Consider the following 27,113-nt stretch of genomic DNA (forward strand, 5'->3'; position numbering starts at 1 on the left):
GGGACAGGGCGAGGCATGCAGAAAGCAGTGGCCAGAGAGGGACAGGGAGAGGCATGCAGAAAGCAGTGGCCAGAGAGGGAGAGGGAGAGGCATGCAGAAAGCAGTGGCCAGAGAGGGACAGGGAGAGGCATTCTGAAAGCAGAGGTCAGATAGGTACAGGGAGAGGCATGCTGAAAGCAGTGGCCAAAGAGGGACAGGGAAAGGCATGCTGAAAGCAGTGGCCAGAGAGGGACAAGGAGAGGCATGCTGAAAGCAGTGGCCAGAGAGGGACAGGGAGAGGCATGCAGAAAGCAGTGGCCAGAGAGGGAGAGGGAGAGGCATGCAGAAAGCAGTGGCCAGAGAGGGACAGGGAGAGGCATGCTGAAAGCAGTGGCCAAAGAGGGACAGGGAGAGGCATGCTGAAAGCAGTGGCCAAAGAGGGACAGAGAAAGGCATGCTGAAAGCAGTGGCCAGAGAGGGACAAGGAGAGGCATGCTGAAAGCAGTGGCCTTAGAGGGACAGGGAGAGGCATGCTGAAAGCAGATGTCAGACAGGGACAGGGAGACGCATGCAGAAAGCAGTGGCCAGAGAGGGACAGGGAGAGGCATGCTGAAAGCAGTGGCCAGAGAGGGACAGGGAAAGGCATGCTGAAAGCAGTGGCCAGAGAGGGACAGGGAAAGGCATGCTGAAAGCAGAGGTCAGATAGGTACAGGGAGAGGCATGCTGAAAGCAGTGGCCAGAGAGGGACAGGGAGAGGCATGCAGAAAGCAGTGACCAGAGAGGGACAGGGAGAGGCATGCTGAAAGCAGTGGCCAAAGAGGGACAGGGAGAGGCATGCTGAAAGCAGTGGCCAAAGAGGGACAGAGAAAGGCATGCTGAAAGCAGTGGCCAGAGAGGGACAAGGAGAGGCATGCTGAAAGCAGTGGCCTTAGAGGGACAGGGAGAGGCATGCTGAAAGCAGATGTCAGACAGGGACAGGGAGACGCATGCAGAAAGCAGTGGCCAGAGAGGGACAGGGAGAGGCATGCAGAAAGCAGTGGCCAGAGAGGGAGAGGGAGAGGCATGCAGAAAGCAGTGGCCAGAGAGGGACAGGGAGAGGCATTCTGAAAGCAGAGGTCAGATAGGTACAGGGAGAGGCATGCTGAAAGCAGTGGCCAAAGAGGGACAGGGAAAGGCATGCTGAAAGCAGTGGCCAGAGAGGGACAAGGAGAGGCATGCTGAAAGCAGTGGCCTTAGAGGGACAGGGAGAGGCATGCTGAAAGCAGAGGTCAGATAGGTACAGGGAGAGGCATGCAGAAAGCAGTGGCCAGAGAGGGACAGGGAGAGGCATGCAGAAAGCAGTGGCCAGAGAGGGAGAGGGAGAGGCATGCAGAAAGCAGTGGCCAGAGAGGGACAGGGAGAGGCATGCTGAAAGCAGTGGCCAAAGAGGGACAGGGAGAGGCATGCTGAAAGCAGTGGCCAAAGAGGGACAGAGAAAGGCATGCTGAAAGCAGTGGCCAGAGAGGGACAAGGAGAGGCATGCTGAAAGCAGTGGCCTTAGAGGGACAGGGAGAGGCATGCTGAAAGCAGATGTCAGACAGGGACAGGGAGACGCATGCAGAAAGCAGTGGCCAGAGAGGGACAGGGAGAGGCATGCTGAAAGCAGTGGCCAGAGAGGGACAGGGAAAGGCATGCTGAAAGCAGTGGCCAGAGAGGGACAGGGAAAGGCATGCTGAAAGCAGAGGTCAGATAGGTACAGGGAGAGGCATGCTGAAAGCAGTGGCCAGAGAGGGACAGGGAGAGGCATGCAGAAAGCAGTGACCAGAGAGGGACAGGGAGAGGCATGCTGAAAGCAGTGGCCAAAGAGGGACAGGGAGAGGCATGCTGAAAGCAGTGGCCAAAGAGGGACAGAGAAAGGCATGCTGAAAGCAGTGGCCAGAGAGGGACAAGGAGAGGCATGCTGAAAGCAGTGGCCTTAGAGGGACAGGGAGAGGCATGCTGAAAGCAGATGTCAGACAGGGACAGGGAGACGCATGCAGAAAGCAGTGGCCAGAGAGGGACAGGGAGAGGCATGCTGAAAGCAGTGGCCAGAGAGGGACAGGGAAAGGCATGCTGAAAGCAGTGGCCAGAGAGGGACAGGGAAAGGCATGCTGAAAGCAGAGGTCAGATAGGTACAGGGAGAGGCATGCTGAAAGCAGTGGCCAGAGAGGGACAAGGAGAGGCATGCAGAAAGCAGTGGCCAGAGAGGGAGAGGGAGAGGCATGCAGAAAGCAGTGGCCAGAGAGGGACAGGGAGAGGCATTCTGAAAGCAGAGGTCAGATAGGTACAGGGAGAGGCATGCTGAAAGCAGTGGCCAAAGAGGGACAGGGAAAGGCATGCTGAAAGCAGTGGCCAGAGAGGGACAAGGAGAGGCATGCTGAAAGCAGTGGCCTTAGAGGGACAGGGAGAGGCATGCTGAAAGCAGAGGTCAGATAGGTACAGGGAGAGGCATGCAGAAAGCAGTGGCCAGAGAGGGACAGGGAGAGGCATGCAGAAAGCAGTGGCCAGAGAGGGAGAGGGAGAGGCATGCAGAAAGCAGTGGCCAGAGAGGGACAGGGAGAGGCATGCTGAAAGCAGTGGCCAAAGAGGGACAGGGAGAGGCATGCTGAAAGCAGTGGCCAAAGAGGGACAGAGAAAGGCATGCTGAAAGCAGTGGCCAGAGAGGGACAAGGAGAGGCATGCTGAAAGCAGTGGCCTTAGAGGGACAGGGAGAGGCATGCTGAAAGCAGATGTTAGACAGGGACAGGGAGACGCATGCAGAAAGCAGTGGCCAGAGAGGGACAGGGAGAGGCATGCTGAAAGCAGTGGCCAGAGAGGGACAGGGAAAGGCATGCTGAAAGCAGTGGCCAGAGAGGGACAGGGAAAGGCATGCTGAAAGCAGAGGTCAGATAGGTACAGGGAGAGGCATGCTGAAAGCAGTGGCCAGAGAGGGACAGGGAGAGGCATGCAGAAAGCAGTGACCAGAGAGGGACAGGGAGAGGCATGCTGAAAGCAGTGGCCAAAGAGGGACAGGGAGAGGCATGCTGAAAGCAGTGGCCAAAGAGGGACAGAGAAAGGCATGCTGAAAGCAGTGGCCAGAGAGGGACAAGGAGAGGCATGCTGAAAGCAGTGGCCTTAGAGGGACAGGGAGAGGCATGCTGAAAGCAGATGTCAGACAGGGACAGGGAGACGCATGCAGAAAGCAGTGGCCAGAGAGGGACAGGGAGAGGCATGCTGAAAGCAGTGGCCAGAGAGGGACAGGGAAAGGCATGCTGAAAGCAGTGGCCAGAGAGGGACAGGGAAAGGCATGCTGAAAGCAGAGGTCAGATAGGTACAGGGAGAGGCATGCTGAAAGCAGTGGCCAGAGAGGGACAGGGAGAGGCATGCAGAAAGCAGTGACCAGAGAGGGACAGGGAGAGGCATGCTGAAAGCAGTGGCCAAAGAAGGACAGGGAGAGGCATGCTGAAAGCAGTGGCCAAAGAGGAACAGGGAAAGGCCTGCTGAAAGCAGTGGCCAGAGAGGGACAGGGAGAGGCATGCAGAAAGCAGTGGTCAGAGAGGGACAGGGAGAGGCATGCAGAAAGCAGATGTTAGGTACAGGGAGAGGCATCCTGAAAGCAGTGGCCAAAGAGGGACAGGGAGAGGCATGCAGAAAGCAGTGGCCAGAGAGGGACAGGGAGACGCATGCTGAAAGCAGTGGCCAAAGAGGGAGAGGGAGAGGCATGCTGAAAGCAGTGGCCAAAGAGGGGCAGGGAAAGGCATGCAGAAAGCAGTGGCCAGAGAGGGACAGGGAGAGGCATGCTGAAAGCAGTGGCCTTAGAGGGACAGGGAGAGGCATGCTGAAAGCAGTGGCCAGAGAGGGACAGAGAGAGGCATGCTGAAAGTAGTGGCCAGAGAGGGACAGGGAGAGGCATGCTGAAAGCAGTGGCCAGAGAGGGACAGGGAGAGGCATGCTGAAAGCAGTGGCCAGAGAGGGACAGGGAGAGGCATGCAGAAAGCAGTGGCCTTAGAGGGACAGGGAGAGGCATGCTGAAAGCAGTGGCAAGAGAGGGACAGGGAGAGGCATGCTGAAAGCAGTGGCCTTAGAGGGACAGGGAGAGGCATGCTGAAAGCAGTGGCCAGAGAGGGACAGAGAGAGGCATGCAGAAAGCAGTGGCCAGAGAGGGACAGGGAGAGTCATGCTGAAAGCAATGGCCAGATAGGGACATGATCTAGAGATACAGATGATCAGATGAAAAATTGAAATGTGATCTATAATGCAGTTTAGTGGAACACATAGACAGTAAGTGACTGCGGTATGGATGTCACAAGAACTGATTCCTCAGTACCAAGTCGATGGCAAAATTCTGAAAACGTGATGGTACCCATTTTTTTACAGTATTGTAGGTACTAGGGATGCATTTCTTTCTGAATTAATGTAAGCAGCTTACTCTTGAACAACTTGTACTACATTAGTGTAGCACCCCTGGTAAATGCATTATTTTTTTTAAATATGACAATTATATGCAATGGCAGAGTAAGAATGTGTAGTGTTTAGTTGACATGTTTGATTGTGGTTTTATTTTACGCTGGTGCCCCCTCCTGGGTTGTTCCCTGCCTTGTGCCTGTAGCCTCTGGGATTGGCTCCGATCCTGATTAGGACAAGCGGTTACAGAAAATAAATGGATGAATGGTTTTATTTCATATGTATCACTTATTGTGGCAGTAATGCTATAAATATTAGTGCTATAAATATTCGCAGGCTAAAAAGGTGAAGATGAATGTATCAGCCATGTGCTTACTGCCTGCGCTCCAACCATTTATTGAGTGGTGGGGAGGCTTTTTATTGGGAGCATACAGAAATGACATTTATAATAGTTCACTGGAAAAATATATTTATTTTATCACTTTATTTTTTTATCTTTTTGTGAACGCTAATTACAGTAGACTATGATTTGTGAGGTTCTACTTCCCCTGACCGCATATCCATGGTAGAATTGTGGGAAAGTCACTTCAAAAATATTGTGGGGGGGGGGGCTCTCGTTTGGACCCCTCCAATGTCTATAACATGGTACCATGGTTACGGCCTTGTAAACCACCCAGTCTTAACCCAGTTGCAACCTGTTGATGTTTCTGTTTGTTTCGGTTCTGCGGAGAAAATACGTGTATGAGCTGTCTGTTGTCAGCATCTGCACAAAGTTTTGCAAATACTGATTGTTGCTTGCTGCAAAACATTCCCTTCTCCTCTGGTTTCATAATTGTGGCTGCGTTTATCTTTCTGCATTTATCTTTCTGAGCCCCTGGCTCGCCTGGCTACTGGCTCTTCCTCTGTCACAGAGTAGTGTTTCCCAATCCAGTCTCAGGGACCCACAGTCAGTCCATGTTAAATGTGGACTGTTTGGTAGGGAGTTGGGAGGCAGCAAAAACGTGGCCCATTAGTGGATCCCCGAAGACTGGGTTGGGAAACTCTGTCTTAGAGTTAATCATGAAATCTCATTTCTTGTCAATTAGACCCTGCCCCAGCAAAACTTAAAACTTCTCTGATATTTCTGCTGATATTTAACCAGTGCCTGTTCCATTGGATCTTGAAATTGCTGTGGTCCTCCATTCTCAACAAACCTGGTTTACAGTCAGCACTACTGAAGTCTAATGTAATATTCATTTTTAAAGAAAAGATTGTCTTTCAGTTTCAGACCCATTTAGCTTCCTGTAATCCTTACACACCTTTGCTATTAGATTTGCACTCTCTTCGTGGCATTGAGACAGCTCTCCTTAGGGTTGTCAATGATCTTCTCCTTGGTGCTGAATCTGCAGTGCTCAACCCTGTCCTGCTTGATCTTAGCTCTGTGTTTGATCACTTAGCTATAATATTCTTTTTACCTGCTTTTGTGCAGCCACCGAACCAATCCACATGTCCCATCTCCAGTTCCCTCAGACTATCACTTATGAACAAGGTTCCTTAGTACTTGAACATCTTTAGAAAGGACAGAGCCCTCCCCCCCCCCCCCCCCAAATAAAAGGAGCAATCCATTCATTTAAGAGAAAGCGCCACAGTGTTGGATCGTAAGCTGATGACTGTCTTCCCCACGGGGGCTGCTGGATTTATGGCAAAAATCATAATCACGGTTAACAATGATATAACAATTATTAGCGCAATTACTCATTGATTTAGTAAATAGTAAAAAAAAACTTTTCAACAGTGCACCTTTTTAATACACCTGCGAGCTGAATTCCTCACCCAAGGGAGATTCAGACAAGCAGTCAGGGTATATTTTATGGGGTCTTTGTTGTCTGCCAACGGACATGTTTGTCCAAGGGAGTACTTATAGGAGCTCAGTCTGTGCACAGCATAGGCTCCACTCTAAACTCACGATCCTTGGCTTGGCTGAACAAATGCTTTTCTAATTCCAGCTTCTGAATGATAAGGGGCCCCTCTAAATACAATTTTTTGGTGTTCTCATCTTGATCTGGAATGACTGACATAATGATGTTCTAAAATGAAAACATTGAGAGGCCCCTTTGATAGGAAAGACTGCTCTTCTGCCAATATCCTAGCACAGTCAGACATTCTGTGAACAATAATACTTCATCTTTCCCCTTTTACCTAAAATACCCTGGACTAATTATGATCATTACTGTAGATATTGGAGACATCAATAATGGTATTTTTTATGGTTATGCTAATCAGCCACGCTCTACTGATCACTTCTTGCATGTCCATTAACATAAATTTGTGAAGTGACAATTAAAATTCTATTTCTTATTAAAAATAAAAACAACTGTCATGCTATGTTGGGGATTTGTGATCATTATGGTTGAAAGAAATATTAAGAGTTTCTTTAGAATTTGTGTCACCTCATTTTTTACAAAAAACTTCAAAAACTTTTTCTACAAAACTTCATGCCCCATTTACCCTCACTTTTCAACGATGATCTTTTGAAATGTGAGATTCAACACTCCTCCAAATAGTGAATTGTAGCTGCACATGAATACGGCCAACACAGACACAGGGTCAAAAGCTTTATTTAGTATCTGACTGAGCATTAGAACTGCTAAGCAATTCTGAATGTGGAGTGCTTGTTGGTACCTTAAATGTTGGTCTCAGCATCACAGAAACAGACTGGGATTTTCACACACTACAGAGTCCAGAGTTTACAGAGAATTTTGTGGTGAACAAAAAAACATCCAGTTACTCACAGTTCTCTGGGCAAAAACACCTTATTGATGAGAGTGGTCAGGGGAGAATGGCCAGAATGGTTCATTATAGCTAACAGGAAGGTCATAAGTGCAGAAATAACAGCTCAGTACAACTGTGCAAGTGTGCGGAAAGGAATCTCTGAGCATGTAATTTGTAAACCCTTGAATCAGGTCTGGAACTCCTCCCTGGTATTAGATGGTTGTACCTAATAAAGTGGCCATGTATTTGAGCTCATGTTGAACATAAATCATAGGTGCCAAATATACAGTGTTTCAAGGTGTTGGATTTCCACTGGCATGAAAACTGGTGCTGAATGACATTACAACACGAGTCAGGGTATTTTGTAATAAATTCGAAAAATGGCTTTATTAGGACTGTATGACCTGTGTCATGTTAATACCAGTCAACTAGATTAAGATCAGGTTTTTTCTTACCTTCAGTTTGGTATGGAAATTATACTGCAGGGAGTTTAAGTCTCACTAAAATATTTTTTCTCTGTCATAGTAAAAAACCTAGCAAGCTTTGCAATTTCTAGTATATGTTTAAAAATCAGGTTAGAGTTTACCTCTACTGCCTTTGCTTGAGCGCTGTGTGCGATCATAATCATTTTCATTGTTGCTGTTTAAATCACTCTTAGATGGGTTCTTGAAAAATTAATATTGAAATCCTTTTTTTTGCTTCATAAATACCCCAATATTTATTACAACAAAATCACACTGGGGGGCGGCATGGTGGTGCAGTGGTTAGCACTGTCGCCTCACACCTCTGGGACCCGGGTTCGAGTCTCCGCCTGGGTCACATGTGTGCGGAGTTTGCATGTTCTCCCCGTGTCGTCGTGGGGTTTCCTCCGGGTACTCCGGTTTCCCCCCACAGTCCAAAAACATGCTGAGGCTAATTGGAGTTGCTGAATTGCCCGTAGGTGTGCATGTGTGAGTGAATGGTGTGTGAGTGTGCCCTGCGATGGGCTGGCCCCCCATCCTGGGTTGTTCCCTGCCTCGTGCCCATTGATTCCGGGATAGGCTCCGGACCCCCCGCGACCCAATAGGATAAGCGGTTTGGAAAATGGATGGATGGATGGAAAATCACACTGAAAATTTGAAAAATTTCCAGTACCGTGCTGTCCTAGTATATTATACAAAATACTTTATTTCTGGGTATGCTATCCTGATGGTGTTGTATCTGTTCTTCCGACCAGGGGTGAGTTTCCTGAAGCCTTCTTAACATTACATGATTCGTAAATTCTGTCTTTTTAAATAAGTTCTATCATTTAACATTAAACTTCTTATGATGAGTAATAACATAGATCCACGTTTTCCCTTGCCCGGACGCGGGTCACCGGGCCCCCTTGCCCGGACGTGGGTCACTGGGCCCCCCCCCCCCCCCCAGAGCCAGGCCTGCACCCATGGGGCCTGGTCGGGCACAGCCCGAAGAAGGCACATGGGTCCACCCTCCAATGGGCTCACCACCCATGGGAGGGGCCATAGGGGGCGGGTGCAGTGTGAATTGGGCAGTTGCCAAAAGCGGGGTGGGCATACGTATTGTCCTCTGGTTGGGCGCCTGTACATTGGGGTTTACCGCAGTGGACGAGAGGGTAGCCTCCCTTTGCCTTCAGGTGGGGGGACGGGTCCTCACTGTTGTTTGCTCTTATGCACCAATCGGCAGTTCAAAATACACGGCGGCAAAGGATGACGTCAAGCTGAAGGAGTCCTATCGCGGCTTTTTGCCCTGTGGGACTCCTGAGGCAGCTGATGAGTACCAACGGGTCAAATTGATTGTCCGTTGGATTGTCGATCCTCGGATTCAGGAGGAACAATGTGGTTTTTGCCGTGGCTGTAGGACAGTGGACCAGCTCTATGCTCTCAGCAGGGTCCTGGAGGTTGCGTGGGAATTTGCCCAACCAGTCTACATGTGCTTCAACCGCATCCCTCGGGGAGTCCTGAGCGGAGTGCTCCGGGAATATGGGGTGCCGGACTTCCTTATAAGGGCTATTCAGTCCCTGTACAACCGGTGTCAGAGCTTGATCCGCATTGTCGGCAGTAAATCGGACTTGTTTCCGGTGAGGGTTGGACTCCGCCAGGGCTGCCCTATGTCACTGATTCTGTTCATAACTTTTATGGATAGAATTTCTATCTGCAGCCAGGGCGTTGATGGTGTCAGATTTGGTGACCTCAGGATTAGGTCTCTGATTTTTGCAAATGATGTGGTTCTGTTGGCCTCATCAAACCGTGACCTTCGGCGCAGCCGAGTGTGAAGCGGCTGGGATGAAAATCAGCACCTCCAAATCCGAGACCATGGTCCTCAGCCGGAAAAAGTTGGAGTTGGGGAAGAGACCGGGTTGGGGAGGAGGTCCTTCCCCAAGTGGAGGAGTTTAATCTTGGGGTCTTGTTCACAAATGAGGGAAGGATGGAGAGGGAGATCGACAGGCGGATTGGTGCGGCGTCAGCAGTGATGCGGGTGCTGCATTGGTCTAAAATTATTTTTCATTGAAATGTACTTTGTAAACAGAGGAACACCAGAAAAGTCAGAGAAGAAACATCTACGTTAGTTTTGTCTTTTTCCTTTTGTAATCGAGTGAGACATTTCAGATATGTCCGCCCCCGCTACACTCTATGAAAAATGGGCTGAGAGATTAAAAAGCTCTATAGAAGCTGCAAAAAGGCAGAAGGTCCATGTAAAAATGGACATTCATTATCATATAATAAGGCCACATCTTGTTGTGAAAATCAAACCAAGACCATTTGGTATGTGAGCACAATGGGATTCTGCAGTCATTGGTCCCCTAACCCTGACCCAAACCCTAACCCTTCTCCAGCATGCTGTTCTTATACTCTCATCTGTACTGCATATTTTATGATGCAATAAATATATAAGATGGAGACAGAAGCTTTATTGATCCCAAAGAACATTGCAAGCTTTAATTTGATTTTATTAAGCTTGTATTAAGCCTGTAATATTCTGTCATCTGGGAATATCACTAAATTCTTTAAACATCTTTATTAAATACATTTATAATTCCACAACAACTGTTCTTAGTCCCAAACTAAGAACATCCTTCTTGTTTGGCAGGACTTTCAGGGTGCCTGCCGCAGCTGTGTTGGGTTGTAGGGTTCCTGTGCTTGTTATGTAAAAACACTTTCCCCACAATTTTGCCAAATTTTGCCAAACAGAACCAAAATAGTAAACCTTTCATTTAAAACTCTTTAAAACACACACACACACACACACACACACACACATATATATATATATATATATATATATATATATATATATATATATATATATATATATATATATATATATATATATATATATATATTAGCAGATTCAGAAAATCACCTTGTAATTTGAGAACGACTACCATACATGGGCATAGCCAGCTATGAGATCACTGAGGTCTCAACCTCTGTCATTTTTTAAGAGCTAAAAATGAATTTTGAAGCTAAATATTTACCTGAATAAAAATTTGGCTAAGTAACATTTCACATAACTAAATTTATTTAAAAAACACCTTATTGGGTGTTATGATTTGCTGAGCTCGGACTGGGGAAACAGGCAAAGGAGACGAAAGGTACGGAAAAAAGGCATTTAATACAGAGACGGAGAGGCATGCGGGACAGAATCTTCACAACAATACAATGACAGAACTAGGGAATCATACTCTGACGTGGACTTAAATACACAAGACTAATTGAAAATAACAAGAAACAGCTGATGACATCGGGATATGACACGAGGTTAACGAGGGGGACGTGACACACGGAAGGATCGTACAAGCAGGTCATGACATGAAGGCGACAGTATCAATAATGTGATTGATGAGACTCACCCCCCACCCCCGGGTCACAAACCTAACTATTTTACAAACCCTGGCTTTGGCCCTGCTCCTATAGAGTACTATATAAATAACTATATAAGTCACACATCAAATCTGATTTAAGGAGCGTTGAATTTTAGTATCACATGTACAACAGCAAGGAAAATACAATGTGAGGCAAATATGTTGGCAATCAATAGCATGCTATGTCACATTGTCACATATGGGTTAAATGCAGAGAACACATTTTGTTGTTGTGCACTGTGTGCTGTGGTGTGTCAACAATGAGGATTAATCACTAAATAAAAAATAAAATTAAATTAAAATTCAGTATTAATGGGTAGTTGGACCAAGGGTGTAGCTTTGGTTTCAACATTGTTAGGGACCAAACTAGCCTCGAACCCCCCGCTCCTCTAAACTCACGGAAATCCGACTGTATGATAGCAGGGAATCCAAGCACAGTGCAGAAAGAAACCAAATACACAAAGCCGAAGTCATGGTCAGGAGCCAGGACAAGAGTCAGAAGGCCAGAAGGTCTATCCATGGGGTGCTGGGTAAAGCAGACACTCCTGCAGACACAGGGGAACTGGACACACACTCACAGGACCAGGTACAAGGGAAATCAGGCTCATGTGACCACATAATAGGAGAGACCAGCACTCTGGAGCTAGCAGGGCAAGTAAGTCATCCCTTCTAGCGAGGGGTAGAGCACTTAAATTGGATCAGTAATTCGCTGACAGCTCTTGGGAGGAGGGAGACGGGGTGCGGGGCGTGACAGCAGTGTGGGATCAGAGACCGACCTTACATCTCTACCATTCATGCCCAAATCTACACCCTTGTGTTGAACTTTCCGAGGAAAACACAGCTCTTGGAAGGCTGTTAATGATTTCTTTTTGGAAACACTCCAAAGAATTAAGAAATCTAGCATTTGCAAAATACTTTTTTATGCCATGCTTCTTATTATCAACTACATTAACATAAAATCCAGACTCAAATATGGGGAATTTTAAATGAAAAGCTGGCTATTCACATCAATGTGACAAAACAGTGCTTTCTTTAGAATTTTTGTTTTCGTGCATGGTCTTTTACAGACTCATAATATGTTCTTTGGCTAAAATTGTACTATACTAAAATTGTGGCTGGTGATCTGACACGACTGAGACATTAGGTAACAGGGTTTAAGCTTAAAGTGTATATATTTGGTATATATACCAAAAAAGGGAACTAACTAAAACTGAGCCTAAATAAGACAGAACAACAAACTTCACAAACCTAGGAAATTACATCCCCACACCTTCGAAGCCTTGAATATATCAGGCCAATTTATTATGTGCACAGTCCTGTCAGTGTTAAAAAGGTGTGTTGTGTTGCATATACAGTATAGGGTGATCAAATGTCCAGATTTCTAGTGGACAGTCCACTTTTCTAACCCCCATCTACCCCAGTTCTTTTTGCCCATTTGCCCGCATTTGACAACTGCCGCACGCAACAGCAACCAACACCTATAAGAAATGAGAATGATAATGTGATGATGATGGCAATGTTAATATGGTGTGCCCTGTAAGCTCAGTCGCATCGGCATAGACTTCTTTTCAATGTCAGATCTTAACGTTGATGAGATGTCTGGAAAAGCAATCTTTTCAATGTCTTTTCAGCTAGCTTTCGTTGGGTGGGTAACCAGAGGCCCATAAGCAAGACCCCCCCCTCCACCCCCGTGAAAGCAGCATTGATATGCAGTAAATCTTTCTTTAAATGTAGTTCACTTCTCACCTACCATCAGCCTGTGATTTGTGCTTCTCATGTGAATACGTAATAAATCTGGATAGCACTGTAAGATTTATAATGATGTACCTTATAATTTGCTCGTGTTATAAATGGACTATGTATCAAATTCGCATGATCGTTTTTAAAAGGAACTGTGGTCTGCCTAATGCTTTCCATAGTTTTGTTAGTGTAGTTGCTGTTTCACTAGAACCTTTCACCTCTAATTGACAGTAAGCATTTTAACAGTGTAGTGAATGATCAGAATCTGAATTTCTTTTGGTGCAGGAAGTGGCATGAACATATGAATTAAACATATATCCAAGGCAAAAACAATAAGTAGAATAAAATCAAGATAGTGAAATAGGAATAAGATGTACAAATAATAAATATACATGTAGACAAATAAGGGATAGACAGCCAAAAGTTCAAAAACGTTTTTTGTTTTGTTTTAGTACTTTTTGTTAACCGGGTCTGTGACATATTTCCAATATGAACATATTGTGTCTGTCATATTTTATCTATCTGTCATCCATCCATCCATCCATCCATCCATCCATCCATCCATTCATCCATCCATCCATCACTTATCCAGCACAGGGTCATGGCCCTGCATCACAAAGCAGGATTTCTTGCTTAGCTGGATAACTAGTGAGATTTAAGGTAGTATGGATCAACTGTAAATGAAAAAGATAAGGTTATTCTGAACTGGGCTATCTGAGGTACTTTTGTTTTGTTACAGTATGTGTTTAGCTTTATAAAATGTTCTTTAGAATGTTTCACCTGAATCATACACTTTTAGTAGCTATCAACAACCTTCTGGTTGGTTGTTTAATCACTCTTCTTGGCAGAATTGATACAGTTCAACCAAATTTTGTTTTCTGCCACAAACTTGATTTTTAAACACAATCCACATAATTTTCACGGGGTTGAATTCAGGGCCGTGGGAAGCCCGTTCCAAAAACTTCATGTAAACCTGATTCAGACATTCCAAAACCAGTTTTGATGTGTCTTTAGGATCATTGTCTTCTTGGAACACTCAAATGTGTCCAAGTTTCAGTCTTTTGATGGTTTGAGGTTATGCTGAAGAATTCCAAGGTGATCCTCTTTGTACATTATTCAGTGAATCTTGTGCATCAGTTCCATCTGAAGCAAGACAGCCCCAGAGCATGGTCTTACCACTACCAAGGTTCACAGCTGGTACAGTGTTCTTGGGGTTGAATGGCTCTCCTTTTCCCTTCCAAACATACCTCTGGTCATTGTAGCTAAACAACACAATCTTTCTCTCATCTAATCATAAAATCTTCCTCCATATGGAAAATATTTTTCTTTATCCATGTGATCAGCCACAGACTTAAGTTGAGCCTGAAGGTATCGATTCTGGAGCTGGAACATTTTACTTGGGCAGCAGCCTCTCAGGCCATGGCCATGTAAAACTTACTTGAATGAGGACAGTAACACTGGTGTTCAAGCAGCTTCCTGTTCATAGCAGACCTTTTTATTGATAGTTCTTGGATTGCATCTTACCATCTAGGCCAATTTTCTCCCAGCTAAGGGTAACAGTTTGAATCCCCATCCAGACCTTGGCAAAGTGTCTAGAGCTTCAAATAACTTGTACTTTCAAATAATTCTTTGTACGGATTATCTTGGAATCAGAAGATGCTTAGAAATGGATCCAAAAGACATTCCTGTCCTGTGTAAGTCCATGATCCTCTTGCTCAGATCAGCATTGAGCTGCATGGACTTTCCCAATGTGTGTTGGTTGACCCAATGAGTGCTCTCAAATGAGCCTTTTAATGGTGGCACAGAGAAACTACCAGCTGTACTCAATCAAAATCACTAACAGGAAATGAAGGGGCCTTGGCACAAAGTTAAAAGACGTTTTGGTACCTCTGTGTATGTATATTTTTGACCCTGTGATGGTTTCAGAACACCCACAATTAGGGGCGCTGCTAAGGATTTTGGGCCCCATGAAAAGAATCTTGACAGGGCCCCCAACACAGTTTATTGGGGGCTTCTCTGGGCCCCCTCTCAGTCATGGGCCCCGAGAATCGTCATCGTTTACCCCCCCTTTACAGCGCCCCTGCCCACAATAAATAAATGTATGTGCTAATTTGCTTTTTTGTTATATGCTATATATTTGTTGTAAGATGTAAGTTATACATTCTGCTACCAATATAGAACGGTTGTGGAACTGAAAGCCTGACACTGCCATGACATATATGTGAGTTATGTAAGCGTATGCAAACTTTTGACCACAACTGTACAATAAACTAACTGTACACACCATGCCTAATATTCAGTATACAGAATATGCAGACTATACATCAATACACATGATTTTCACATATATTATATATACTGTACCTCAACCAAGTTCACACAATGACAGTGAGTGGGGGATTAGGTCACCATCCACCAATGAGGAGCTTAATAGCAGCCATATTGGATTTACAGTTTTTCTGAATTGCTAAAAAGCTAAACCTCATTCTTGGAACAAAACTGCCAATTGCCAAAACTTATTTATTGAGTCAGTCATTTGTTTGGTGAAACTTTAAACAGTGCTCACCTAGTTAGACGCTTTGATGCAAAATAGAAAACACAGGTCGCAAAAGTGAAGCACATCCAGCATACAGTAGACATCATTTAAACACAATGACTCAAAACTGTTGACACACGTTTCTAAACATGTGAAGAAGCCAAAGAGTGACTGGAATGTAGAATATGTACTAGATCAGAGTGCAAGTGCCTCAGGTGAGTTAAATCTCAACGTCAAGGTACAAATGGGTCACACAGAGGATTCTTCCCGCATCCCCCAGCAATGGAGAACATTTCCTCTGATGCAGACAAAGATCTCTGTCATTACTCAGACATGGTGATGAAGTAGAAAGAAAATTCTTCCTTGACTCTGACTTGGCAGTTGCACAACATTTTACTGCAATATCCCTCTCATTTAGATCTTCTTACTTTGTCCTTTACAGTAACATTTTTGGAGTACAGAATACTACAAACAAATTTATGAGAGGAGGCCATTCGGCCCCTCAAGCTCTTTTGGGGAGAACTTAACTAATAGGTCAGAGTTGTTAAAATCTTATCTAGCATTTAAAGGAACCCATGGTTTTAGCCTTCACTACACTACCAGGAAGACTATTCCATACTCTAACTACACGCTGTATGAAGAAATGTTTTCTCAAATTCAGTTTAAAATGTTCTCCCGCTAATTTCCACCTATGGCCACGAGTTCTAGTATTTAAACTAATATAAAAGTAGCCATGGGGGGCGGCATGGTGGTGCAGTGGTTACCACTGTTGCCTCACACCTCTATGACCCGGGTTCAAGTCTCCGCCTGGGTCACAAGTGTGTGGAGTTTGCATGTTCTCCCCATGTCGTCATGGGGTTTCCTCTGGGTACTTCGTTTCCCCCCACAGTCCAAAAACATGCTGAGGTTAATTGGACTTGCTAAATTGCCCACAGGTGTGCATGTGTGAGTGAATGGTGTGTGAGTGTGCCCTGCGATGGGCTGGCCCCCCATCCTGGGTTGTTCCCTGCCTCATGCCCATTGCTTCTGGGATAAGTGGGTTCCCCCGCGACCCAGTAGGATAAGCAGTTTGGAAAATAGATGGATGGATTAAAGTAGCCATTTGGCTGAACAGCATCAAGACCTGTTAGAATATTATATACCTGGATCATGTCCACCCTTAATCTCCTTTGCGCGAGGCTGAACAGATTCAGCTCAGCTAATCTCTCCTCATAAGACATTCCTCTAAGACCAGGAATCATTCTCGTAGCCCTACGTTGCCCCTTTTCCAAGGGAGCAATGTAAGGTATGGTGACCAAACCTGCACACAATATTCTAGGTGGGGTCTTACCAAGGAATTGTATAATCGTAGCATCACATCCCTTGACTTAAACTCCACACACCTAGAGATGTAACCCTCTGTGCCTCTAATAACTACTCGCTGCTTCCTGTCTGTTAATCAGTTTTCGATCCAAGCTGCTACAGTTCATAAAACCCCTGCATCTTTGAGCTAAGCAAACTGTTTTGGTAGACAGCATTTTTTTACTATAGTCTTGCAGTTTCCAATTTTGCAGCTCAACGTACAAAACACCACATCCACGGTAAACATTTTACCTGCCAACAACAGTTTTGACTGTTAGTATTTTCAGTTTTTTGGCATAGTGTGTAATGACTGCTTAGTAGTGTTTATTTAACTGATTGGTTTGATACTTGATCTGAAAGTAGTGTTTACTTTTGAGTATAGATGATACAGTTTTCGTAAGACTGATTTTGCAAGAAGAGTCAAAGGTTTTGTTAGTGTAAATTGAATTTTAGGGTTTGTGCTTACTTTTATGAGAAAAGGAGAGGAGATTTTAGAAAATGTGTTTTAATGTCAACTGCCTATGGCATTTTCTTTCAGTTACTTGAAATCTTTTGTTTCATAACTGTCAAATTAAACCAATTTGCTTCTTACTACAACGCTGTAATGCAATTACACTTGCAAGTCTGTGTACTGTAAATCATCTTAAATTGATGTTTATATTCGGGTAGCTGCAGGCTAGCTGTAAGTGAACTAAGATTTGATTTTAGATGTAACTTCCTCATTTTTCATTCACTCAGTTGTCTAATTATTTCTGTATTTAGTGTTAAAGAACTCTTAGCTGTTTCTGTTGTGTGAAAGATGCTAAATATATGATAATAGACATATTGTTGTTTTCATTTGTTAAACAATACTATAAATTATATAAATAATAAGGCATCTGCTTCTCAAGTTTATCTTGAACCAAAAGTATGCTTGTGGTATGAAAGCACATTTTGTTCATGCTGGAAGTATAGGGCTCTGTTCCCTTGATTGGAAGGTCGTTGGTTAAAATTCTGTGATTGACAGAGCATGGTCACCATTGGGCCCCTGAGCAAGACCCTTAACTCTAGTTGCTCCAGGAACTGTCTGACCCTGCTGTCTCAATTGCACATCACCTTGGATAAAGATCTCTGCTGAATATATAAATGTTGCATTGGCTCTGTTATGTTCTTCCACAGAGATCTCTGGGAACTCAGAGGACATCCCGCTCGTGCGCTGGCGGCAACAGTGGCTGGAAAATGGGACACTACTCTTCCACATCCATCACCAGGACAGCATGCAAAGCCAGCCAGGCCTGAGCCCCACTGATTACCCCGCCACTGACTCAGCAGAGGAGGAGCTCCGCATACTGCACATTTCTGTCATGGTATTGTTAAATTGCATATCTTTGCCATGGTACTGTCATACTGCACATTTCTGTCATGGTGTGGCCATAGTGCACATCTCCGTCATGGTATAGTCATACTGCACATCTCTGTCATGGTATGGAAACCAAATGCAAAGAATGTTATGCAAAGAATGCAGTGTAACATGTTGAGAAAGACCAGCACACACAGAACACCCAAGTCATCTCCATCGTGGTATGGCTGTCTATTTCGCTCCTGTGAAGAAGGTAGTCGCTTGCTTTGAAACGAAAGGGGAAGGATGATGATGGGAGTTGGACAGTTGGAAGTGGATTCATGTTGATGAGGATGACTATGGTAGTGACATTTACCTGTCGCAGTTGAGGTAGGCTTGTAGTATGGATTGGTAGGTTAGTAATGCTGTAACGGTCATTGAGGAATCTGCTTAGAATTTTTATGTTTGTGAGGGATGCACAGGATGGACACTGACGCAGACTGAGTTCAGGTAAGTGGTTTTATTGCAGGATGAGCTGTTGGAATATAACCAACATAGAATAAGGCTTCCAATAAAACGCAGCAGACCCTGAGGCAGAATGGTGGCTGAAGGCACAGCATAGGGAGACGGATAATCGGCAATGGATTGCAGAGGGCGGAGGCAAAAATCAGAGTCTGTGAGCCTGGCGTGGGTTAGGCAATCGGTGACAGTGTCTCGAAGGAGAAGGTGAAGATCGGAGTTGGAAAATCGGGCGTAGGTCGGGTGATCGGCGTTGGTAGTGAAAAAGGGGGCATGCAAGGCTCGAGGTCTGGAACACGAAGCAGAGGTCGGTATATGGGCAAATCAATAACAGGAGAAACGGTCAAACTCCATGAACATCTGGCACAGATCAGAAAAGATATAAGATATAGTGCACCAAAACAAGGGGAAACTAGGAACAGCTGGGAGAGGAGTGTCCGAGACTGGAGCAAACGGTACAACTAGACAAACTGGACAAGAGGGCGCGAAGCCTCGGGGAAGCCTTGTGGGTCGGAATCCATCTCCAGCGCGATCCATGACAGTACCCCCCTCTGATGACCACCTCCAGATGGACGAGACAGGTCCAAACGACAACGATGAAGGTCTGAAACCAGAGACGGATCAAGAATAAAACTGGCTGGCACCCAGGACCATAACCCTCCCAGTCCCCTGCGACGGGTATCCAGCAACCGGTGGACAATAAACACTTTGCCCCCAGAACAGGAGAAGCCAGAGGACTGGTCGCATGGGGTCGAAACAAGGACACATGGAAGGCGGGATGGATGCGGCGCATGGTAGCAGGCAGCTGAAGAAGTACCACTGAGGGGTTAATGACCTTGGACACCAAATATGATCAAACAAAACAAGGGGCCAGTTTATGTGACTGGACATGTAATGGTAGGAAACAGGTGTTGAACCATACCTTCTGCCCCACTTGGTAAACAGGAGCTCGGGAATGGCATCTGTTAGCATTCCACTCTATCTGGGACCAGGCCTGCAGCAATGAGGAACGTGCATGGTTCCAGGTATAGCAATAAAGGACCCCTGTGTATTCGTTGGACAATGGCAACCCGGTCACAACGTCCAATGCAATATGGGAGCAGGGTCAGCGTGGGATAGGCCGTGGATGCAAAACCACAGCCGGAGCTCGGGTGGGGGTCTTACTCTGTGCACAAACAGGTCGCAATGTATCTACGGACGTCACGAAGCATCGAAGGCCACCAGAAACATTGTGCGAGAAGGGCCCTTGTCCTATGCACCCCTGGATGACAGGCTAGGAGAGAGGATCCCATTGGATTGTTCGGGAACATAGAAATTTTGGGATGTAGAGACAGTTTGGGGGAGTCCCTGCCAGGGGGTGCAGAAACCGCTGTACCGCCTGAATTGTCTCCTCAATTCCTCACGAAACAGCATCCACCTCAACTATGAACTGTTTTGAGGGGTCAGGGAGCTGCAGAAGGGGTGCTGAAGTAAACCGAGTCCGCAGGTCGGTGAAAGCCGCTTGAGCCTCAGGAGTCCAGTGAAACAGTAGTTGGGAAGAAGTGAGTGCAGTTAATGGAGCGGCAACCATGCTGTACCCCTTGATAAATCACAATAGAAATTAGCGATGCCTAAAATCCGTTGTAAATCCTTCCGGGAGCCTGGTTGAGGCCACTGGCTGACCGCCCTTACCTTAGCAGGATCCATCTGGACAGATCCCTTCTGCAAGGATAAAAACCCAAAAAGGAGACTGTGTGCTTGTGAAATTCGCACTTCTCAGCTTTGACAAATAACTTTTTCACCAGGAGCATCTGGAGAACCTCACGGACATGTCGAACATGGTCCTGTTTGGTCTGAGATTAAGATATCATCAAGATATACTAAAACAAATCTGTTAAGCATGTCTCGGAGGACATTGCTGATCATATTCTGGAGCATGGCTGGAGCTGAAGTTAGCCCAATAGGCATCGCGTGATATTCATAACGACCAGTGGGTGTGTTGAACAGTCTTCCACTCATCACCCTCCCAAATCCTGACCAGATGATAGATGTTCCCCAGGTCTAGCTTGGTAAAAAAAACCTGGCACCATGTAGCTGATCCAGGATGGAGGACAACAGTGGCAAAGAGTAATAGTTCTTGATTGTTATATCGTACGGTCGATATGCTGGAAGGGACGAAGCCCGGGACTTACTGAAAACCCCTTTAACCGTCTGAGGTCTAAGAGTAGGGAACACACTTTCACTGACTGGGGCATGGTCACACATATCATTCAATATCATAAACTTAATTCATGGCAAATAAATTATTTCATATATATTTGTTTTGGCATTACATCTTTATTTTACTGTACAGTGATACCTGTAGAGACAATGGTGGTCTGTCCACCTTTGCTTCAACTGGGCCGGTAACCAGTACAGTGGATCACGAAAAACAATCTCTTCCCCATTGCTCCCTCTCACGCTGGTCATTTTTGATTTGGTTATTTTAAAATAATAAATTAAAGTTTAATTTCAAAGGTTGTTATCTCTGACGCTGTTGGATAATTAAAAAAGTTCCGTTTTAACGCAAGTGTTAATTTAATGTTTTATTGTACTCATTGTATTAACTATACATTAATTAGATCAACTAAAAGTTAAATATGCTATATAAATATACTGGGCTGAGACTAAAGGGGTCATAGTGAGTTAGGTAATTATGGGGCCAGTTCAGTGTCGTGTTTGCAAGATGTTTGCCCTTCTGGATGTTTGTGTCCAGTCGGACTTCATCTGCGAGCGATGTAATGTTTGTGTCATGGTCAAGGTTCGTGACCTCGAGGAGCAACTGGTTTTCATCCGAGTTAGAGGAGTGAGTTAATACGCCTTTTAGGGAGACAGTGTGTATGTCATGAGCAGGGAGGGGGGAGAATGAAGAACAGATAGGTCGAGAGAGCTGGGTGAATGTAGGTCATAGACGTAGAAAAGGGCGTACACAGTTCACAGAGGTGGCATCACTTGAAGTGATGGTGTCTAACCGCTTTCAGGTGCTTCCAGCTTTAGAGCTGGAAGAGACTGGAGAGGCAGGTGGGCCCCTTCCACCCAGGAAGGGGGGGGGGGGGTTGTGGTAGTAGTGGAATCAATTATTAGAGGTGTAGACAGTTATGTGTGCACCCATGATAGAGGGTCCTGTGCGTTGTTTTGCCTGCCTGGTGCCCAGGTAGGGGACCTTCCGAATCATGTACACAGACTTTTGGCCCCAGCCAGGGTGGATCCAGTGGGCGTGGTGCATGTTGGCAATAACAATGTAGGCAAAGGCAGGAGCTCTGTTCTGCAGGGTAAATTTATAGAAGTCATGCATAAGCTTGACATCCACGGTGGTATTCTCTGGAATACTTTCCGTGCCACGTGCAGAAGTTAGCTGAGATAAGGAGATTAAAAGTGCGGCTAAAAGGGTGGTGTAGGAAACAGGGGTTTAGGTTTATGGGACACTGGAAGACCTTTTGGAACAGGTGGAACCTGTTCAAGCCAGCCTCATCTGAACCAGAGGGGAACCAGTGTGTTGGGGAGGCATATGTGTAGAGTTGTTGAGGAATGTTTAAACTAAGGACTGGGGAGGCAGGGGGGTTAGTTAAGAATATAGGTGGGGAGAGATGGAAAGCATGAATTAATGGGGCAGCGTGTGGCTCTGTGGACTAAGCCTGTATGCTTGTAATCAGAAGGTCACAGGTTCAAACCCAGCCTCAGCCTGTGGGTCCTTGAGCAAGGCCCTTAACCTCCAGCTCCCTGGGTGGCAGCCCTTTGCAGACAACTTCCTCTATGGAAAAAAAAGAGCAAGTTGTGGGAGGCATAAAGACAATTTCCCTATGGGGATCAATAAAGTATCGTTCATTAATATTAAAAGTGGGCAACGTAAGAGGCCTACACTTTGCATGGAGTATTAGAAACAAAATTCATAATTTAGAGGCTTTAATTTCATCAGACACTTTAGACATTATAGGAATAACAGAAACATGGATGAGTGACAATGATGGAGAAGAATATAATATGAATGGTTACACGTTGTTCCATAGAGAATGGATAGGCAAGAAGGAGGGTGGTGTTGCAGTATAAAGGCAAGGGAGCTCACTGATAAAAATAAAAGTATAGAAGCTGTATGGATAAAACTAGATGCTAAAAACTCAAGTATCTATTAAAGAGAACCTAAGGTAGCTGCAGAGGAAATACATGGTATACATGGTATCTGGCTCTTCTGTAAATGAACTTGAGACAGTGGAATTAATACAGGATTATTTTTTTACTCATCTTGTTAATACCCCACCCAGGGCAGAAGCCCTTCTTGATCTTGTTTTCTCTAATAACCAGGACAGGATTGAAAAATTAGAGGTTTTAGAATCACTGGATGGTAGTGATCATAACATTAATCATCCATCCATTCTCCAAACCGCTTATCCTACTGGGTCATGGGGAGCCCAGAGCCTATCCCAGAAGCAAGCCCTTCACAGGGCACATTCACACACCATTCACTCACACATGCACACCTATGGGCAATTAAGCAACTCCAATTAGCCTCAGCATGTTTTTGGACTGTGGGGGGAAACTGGAGAACCTGGAGGAAAGGAAACCCCACAATGACATGGGGAGAACATGCAAACTCCACACACATGTGACCCAGGTGGAGACTCGAACCTGGGTCCCAGAGGTGTGAGGCAAGAGTGCTAACCACCACCATGCTGCCCCGAACATTAATCATGACAATAATTATATTTGAGGTTAATTTTAGTGTTCGAAGAGCAAGAGTTAAATAGCAAAACTGTTAAAGAGGCATGGGATTTTTTTTAAAAGCATGTTATTGCAAGTGCATGGAGAGTTCATACCTGTTTCCAGCAATAATAAATCTAGGAAACTGCAACCATGGTGATTCACTGCTGAAATTAAGAATAAAGACTGGAGGAAAAGGACTCTTTACCACAAATGGAAAACTGTTAGTGCTGTGCAGAGTGCAGGGAGAACCTGCCAGGGGGGTGTTCTTGCTCCTACTGTTCAACGCTTGTATGGACTGAGTGTTGGGCAGGGTCGTGGGGTCCAGCAGCTGTGGGGCATCTGCAGGTGAAGCAAGATTTACTGATCTTGACTTTGCTGATGATGTTGTAACATACCAATTCATTCCTAATCCAGCAAGAGGCATGGGAATTTTTTAAAAGCACAGTGCAAGAGGACTTAATACCTGTTTCCAGCACAACTAAATCTAGGAAACTGCAATCAAGGTGATTTACTACAGAAATTAAGAATAAAGTCAGGAGGAAAAGGGCTCTGTTCCACAAATGGAAAATAACTAATGATTCCAAAATAAAGCAGGAGTATCTAAGTCTACAGGTTGAGTTAAAAAATAACACTAGACTTGCAAAGAGGAATGTAGAAAGGAAGATTGCATTGGAGGATGAGGATGAGATTAAAAGTTTCTTCATATATTTTAACTTCAGAAGAGCTCTAAAAGCTGAAATCACTAATTTGCACAATACTAAGAGCCTTATAATTGAAAATGAAATTGATATAGTAAATAAGTATAATAATTATTTTACACGGCTGTTCACAGTAGAGAACACAAGTAACTTACCACCATTTAGTACCAATACATTTCCAGAAGGTCTTTGAGGTTGCCCCCCACAAACGGCTCTTGCTTAAGTTCAAAGCTGCAGGGATTTTAGGAACTCTAGTAGTTTGGATGAAAAACTGGTTAATAGACAGGAAGCAGTGAGTAGTTATTAGAGACACAATCTCACAGTGGGGCTGCGTTCATAGTGAGGTACTACAGGGTTCAATTTTAGGACCACTATTGTTCCTAATTTACATTAATGATATTGACACCGGGTGGCATGGTGGTGCAGTGGTTAGCACTGTTGCCTCACACCTCTGGGACCCGGGTTCGAGTCTCCGCCTGGGACACGTGTGTGGAGTTTGCATGTTCTCTCCATGTCGTCGTGAGGTTTCCTCCAGGTACTCCGGTTTCCCCCCACAGTCCAAAGACATGCTGAGGCTAATTGGAGTTGCTAAATTGCCCATAGGTGTGCATGTGTGAGTGAATGGTGTGTGAGTGTGCCCTGCGATTGGCTGGCCCCCCATCCAGGGTTGTTGCCTGCCTTGTGCCCATTGCTTCCGGGATAGGCTCCGGACCCCCCGCGACCCAGTAGGATAAGCGGTTTGGAAAATGGATGGATGGATGGATATTGACACCAATACATGCACTAAACTGGTTCAATTTGCAGATGACACCAAGGTGGGTGGTGTAGCAGATACTGATCTAGCAGCACAGAGGCTACAACGGGATCTTGATTTAATTAGTGACTTGGCTGATACCTGGCAGATGAAATTTAACACAGATAAATGTAAGATAAATGTAAGATTTTAAAAATCTTGGAAAAAAGATAATCCATGCAGGGTGCAGAAATATAAAGTACAGATATTTTATGGGTTCCACTGAAATAAAGGGAGCTGATTACGAGAAAGATCTCAGTGTGTATGTTGATGCTTCCATGTTCCACTATTTTCCGTTATGGGGAAGCAATAAAAAAGGCCATGTTAGGTTACATCTCTGTGGAGTTTAAGTCAAAGGAGGTGATGCTATGATTATACAATTCCTTGGTAAGACCCCACCTAGAATATTGTGTGCAGGTTTGGTCACCATACCTTACAAAGGACATTGCTGCCTTAGAAAGGGTGAAACATAGGGCTATAAGAATGATTCCTGGTCTTAGAGGAATGTTTTATGAGGAGAGGTTAGCTGAGCTGAATCTGTTTAGACTTGAACAAAGGAAACTAAAGGGAAACCATAATCCAGGTATATAAGATTCTAACAGGACTGGATGCTGTTCAGCCAAATGGCTACTTCAATATTAGTTTATATACTAGAACTCGTGGCCATAAGTGGAAATTAGCAGGAGAACATTTTAAAATGAATTTGAGAAAGCACTTCTTTACACAGTGCGTAGTTAGAGTATGGAATAGTCTTACTGTTAAAAAGCTAAAATCCTGGATTCCTTTAAATTAGAGCTAGATAAGATTTTAACAACTCTGAGCTATTAGGTAAGTTCTGTCCAAACAAGCTTGATGGGCCGAATGGTGTCTTCTCGTTTGTAAATTTCTTATGTTCTTTTGCCCTTGGCACCTGACCTAAACACAACAGAGATGGCTTTGGAGGAGTTTAACCAGAGAGTGAAGAAAAAGTGGCCAATGAGTACTCAGAATATGTGGAAGCCCTTTAGGACAGCTGGAAAAGCATCCCAGGAGGCCACCTCATGGAACTGGCATAGGGAAAACAGTAGGGTCAGCCAGTCCCTGGAACAATTGAGGGCAAGGGCCTTGTTCAAGGGTCCAATGGTGGGATCACTCTGGCAACCCAGGAATCTGAAGTGGCAACCTTCTAAGTCCACCCACAGAACTGTCCCCATAACAAATTATTTTTTTGTCAGTGCATAATTCCATATTATAGCCATGCTATTTTATAGTTTTGGTGTCTTTATAATTATTCTAAAATGTAGACAATAGCCTTTCTGTGGGTGGGTGTGATCCGACTTTTCACTGATACTGTATATACATCTGTATTCATAGCTGACATTGAAGCTTGGGTTCTGAGTGCAGGGTCAGGCTGTTTATTTGGTGGAGCACTTTGTATGATTTATCTCAATTAGGTTCATAAGATCTGTGACTATTCTTTCATTTGTCACCCCTGACTTACAATAGGTGACATGATTAAATTCCATAATATAGTACCGCAATATAATGAAAACTTTATTATTACTAGCTTACCTGACACACTCTTCCCACCTCTCCAAAAATATGTGACAGGATTAAATTCCCTCATGATAAATTTAGTGGAATTCCCCATGAATCATTTCTCTAACCGACTATCAGAATGCTACTGATAAATTTTTCCAAGTGGGAAGTCTAGTGACCACGATATAAACTTTTTATTTAATATTATGGAATATCCTGAAAATCATCTCCTGCCCCACAATTTGGGAATTACTGAGCTATACAATGTTCCTTGGAAATCTGTATAAAGATCCATGGAATACTTTTAAATGCTGCCATGTATCATTGTGTTGAGGTGACTTGGGGTCTGGTGAAGTGTAGATTTTCACCCATGTAAAGTTTTTATGAACTGGTAATAAGATCCATAAAAAATCAAACAGAGTAACTAACAATGTGCCTGAACAGTTGGGCTGTTACTATCAATTATATCAGTAATCGAGTAAATTATCCATTAATCTGACAATTCATCAAGCAATCGATTAATATGATATAATATAATATAATATAATATAAATTGCAATTCAGTCAGTCAAACATATGGAAAATATAGGCACTCCAGTTCTCTTTAAAGTTGCTTGTTTTTGGACAGTGGAAAGAAACTGGAGGATCTACCAATGCTACCCATTGCACTACTGTTCCACCCCGACAAGATTGCAGGATGTGCAATATTAATATTGACATGATATCGACATGACATTTCACACATCGCAAGAACCACAATAGTCTTCTGCATTCAAGTCAACAAGTTGCGCAAAAACATTTTTACCGAATCATAGGAAACCACACTTAAGAAACGTTCCAATATTAATGATGGTTCCTTTTCAAAATGATCTAGTATATGTACAAAGAAATCAGTATAAAGTTTACCGCCACTGCTTTAGTATGGGCTCTCCGAGTCATAA

At 44.6% G+C, this 27,113-nt stretch overlaps 1 protein-coding gene across 4 annotated transcripts in view; it reads left to right on the forward strand.

Moving 5' to 3' along the window:
- Nucleotides 1-27,113, forward strand: part of astn1 (astrotactin 1) — a 152,690-nt gene that overhangs the window by 12,548 nt on the left and 113,029 nt on the right. For all 4 annotated transcript variants that reach the window (XM_048989538.1, XM_048989539.1, XM_048989540.1 and 1 more), the window contains exon 2: nt 17,769-17,956. In XM_048989538.1, coding sequence (XP_048845495.1) covers nt 17,769-17,956 — 188 coding nt within the window. The remainder of the gene's footprint in view (nt 1-17,768; nt 17,957-27,113) is intronic.

This window comes from Brienomyrus brachyistius, chromosome 21 (genome assembly GCF_023856365.1).
Source record: "Brienomyrus brachyistius isolate T26 chromosome 21, BBRACH_0.4, whole genome shotgun sequence".
NCBI classification, from domain to species: Eukaryota; Metazoa; Chordata; class Actinopteri; order Osteoglossiformes; family Mormyridae; genus Brienomyrus; species Brienomyrus brachyistius.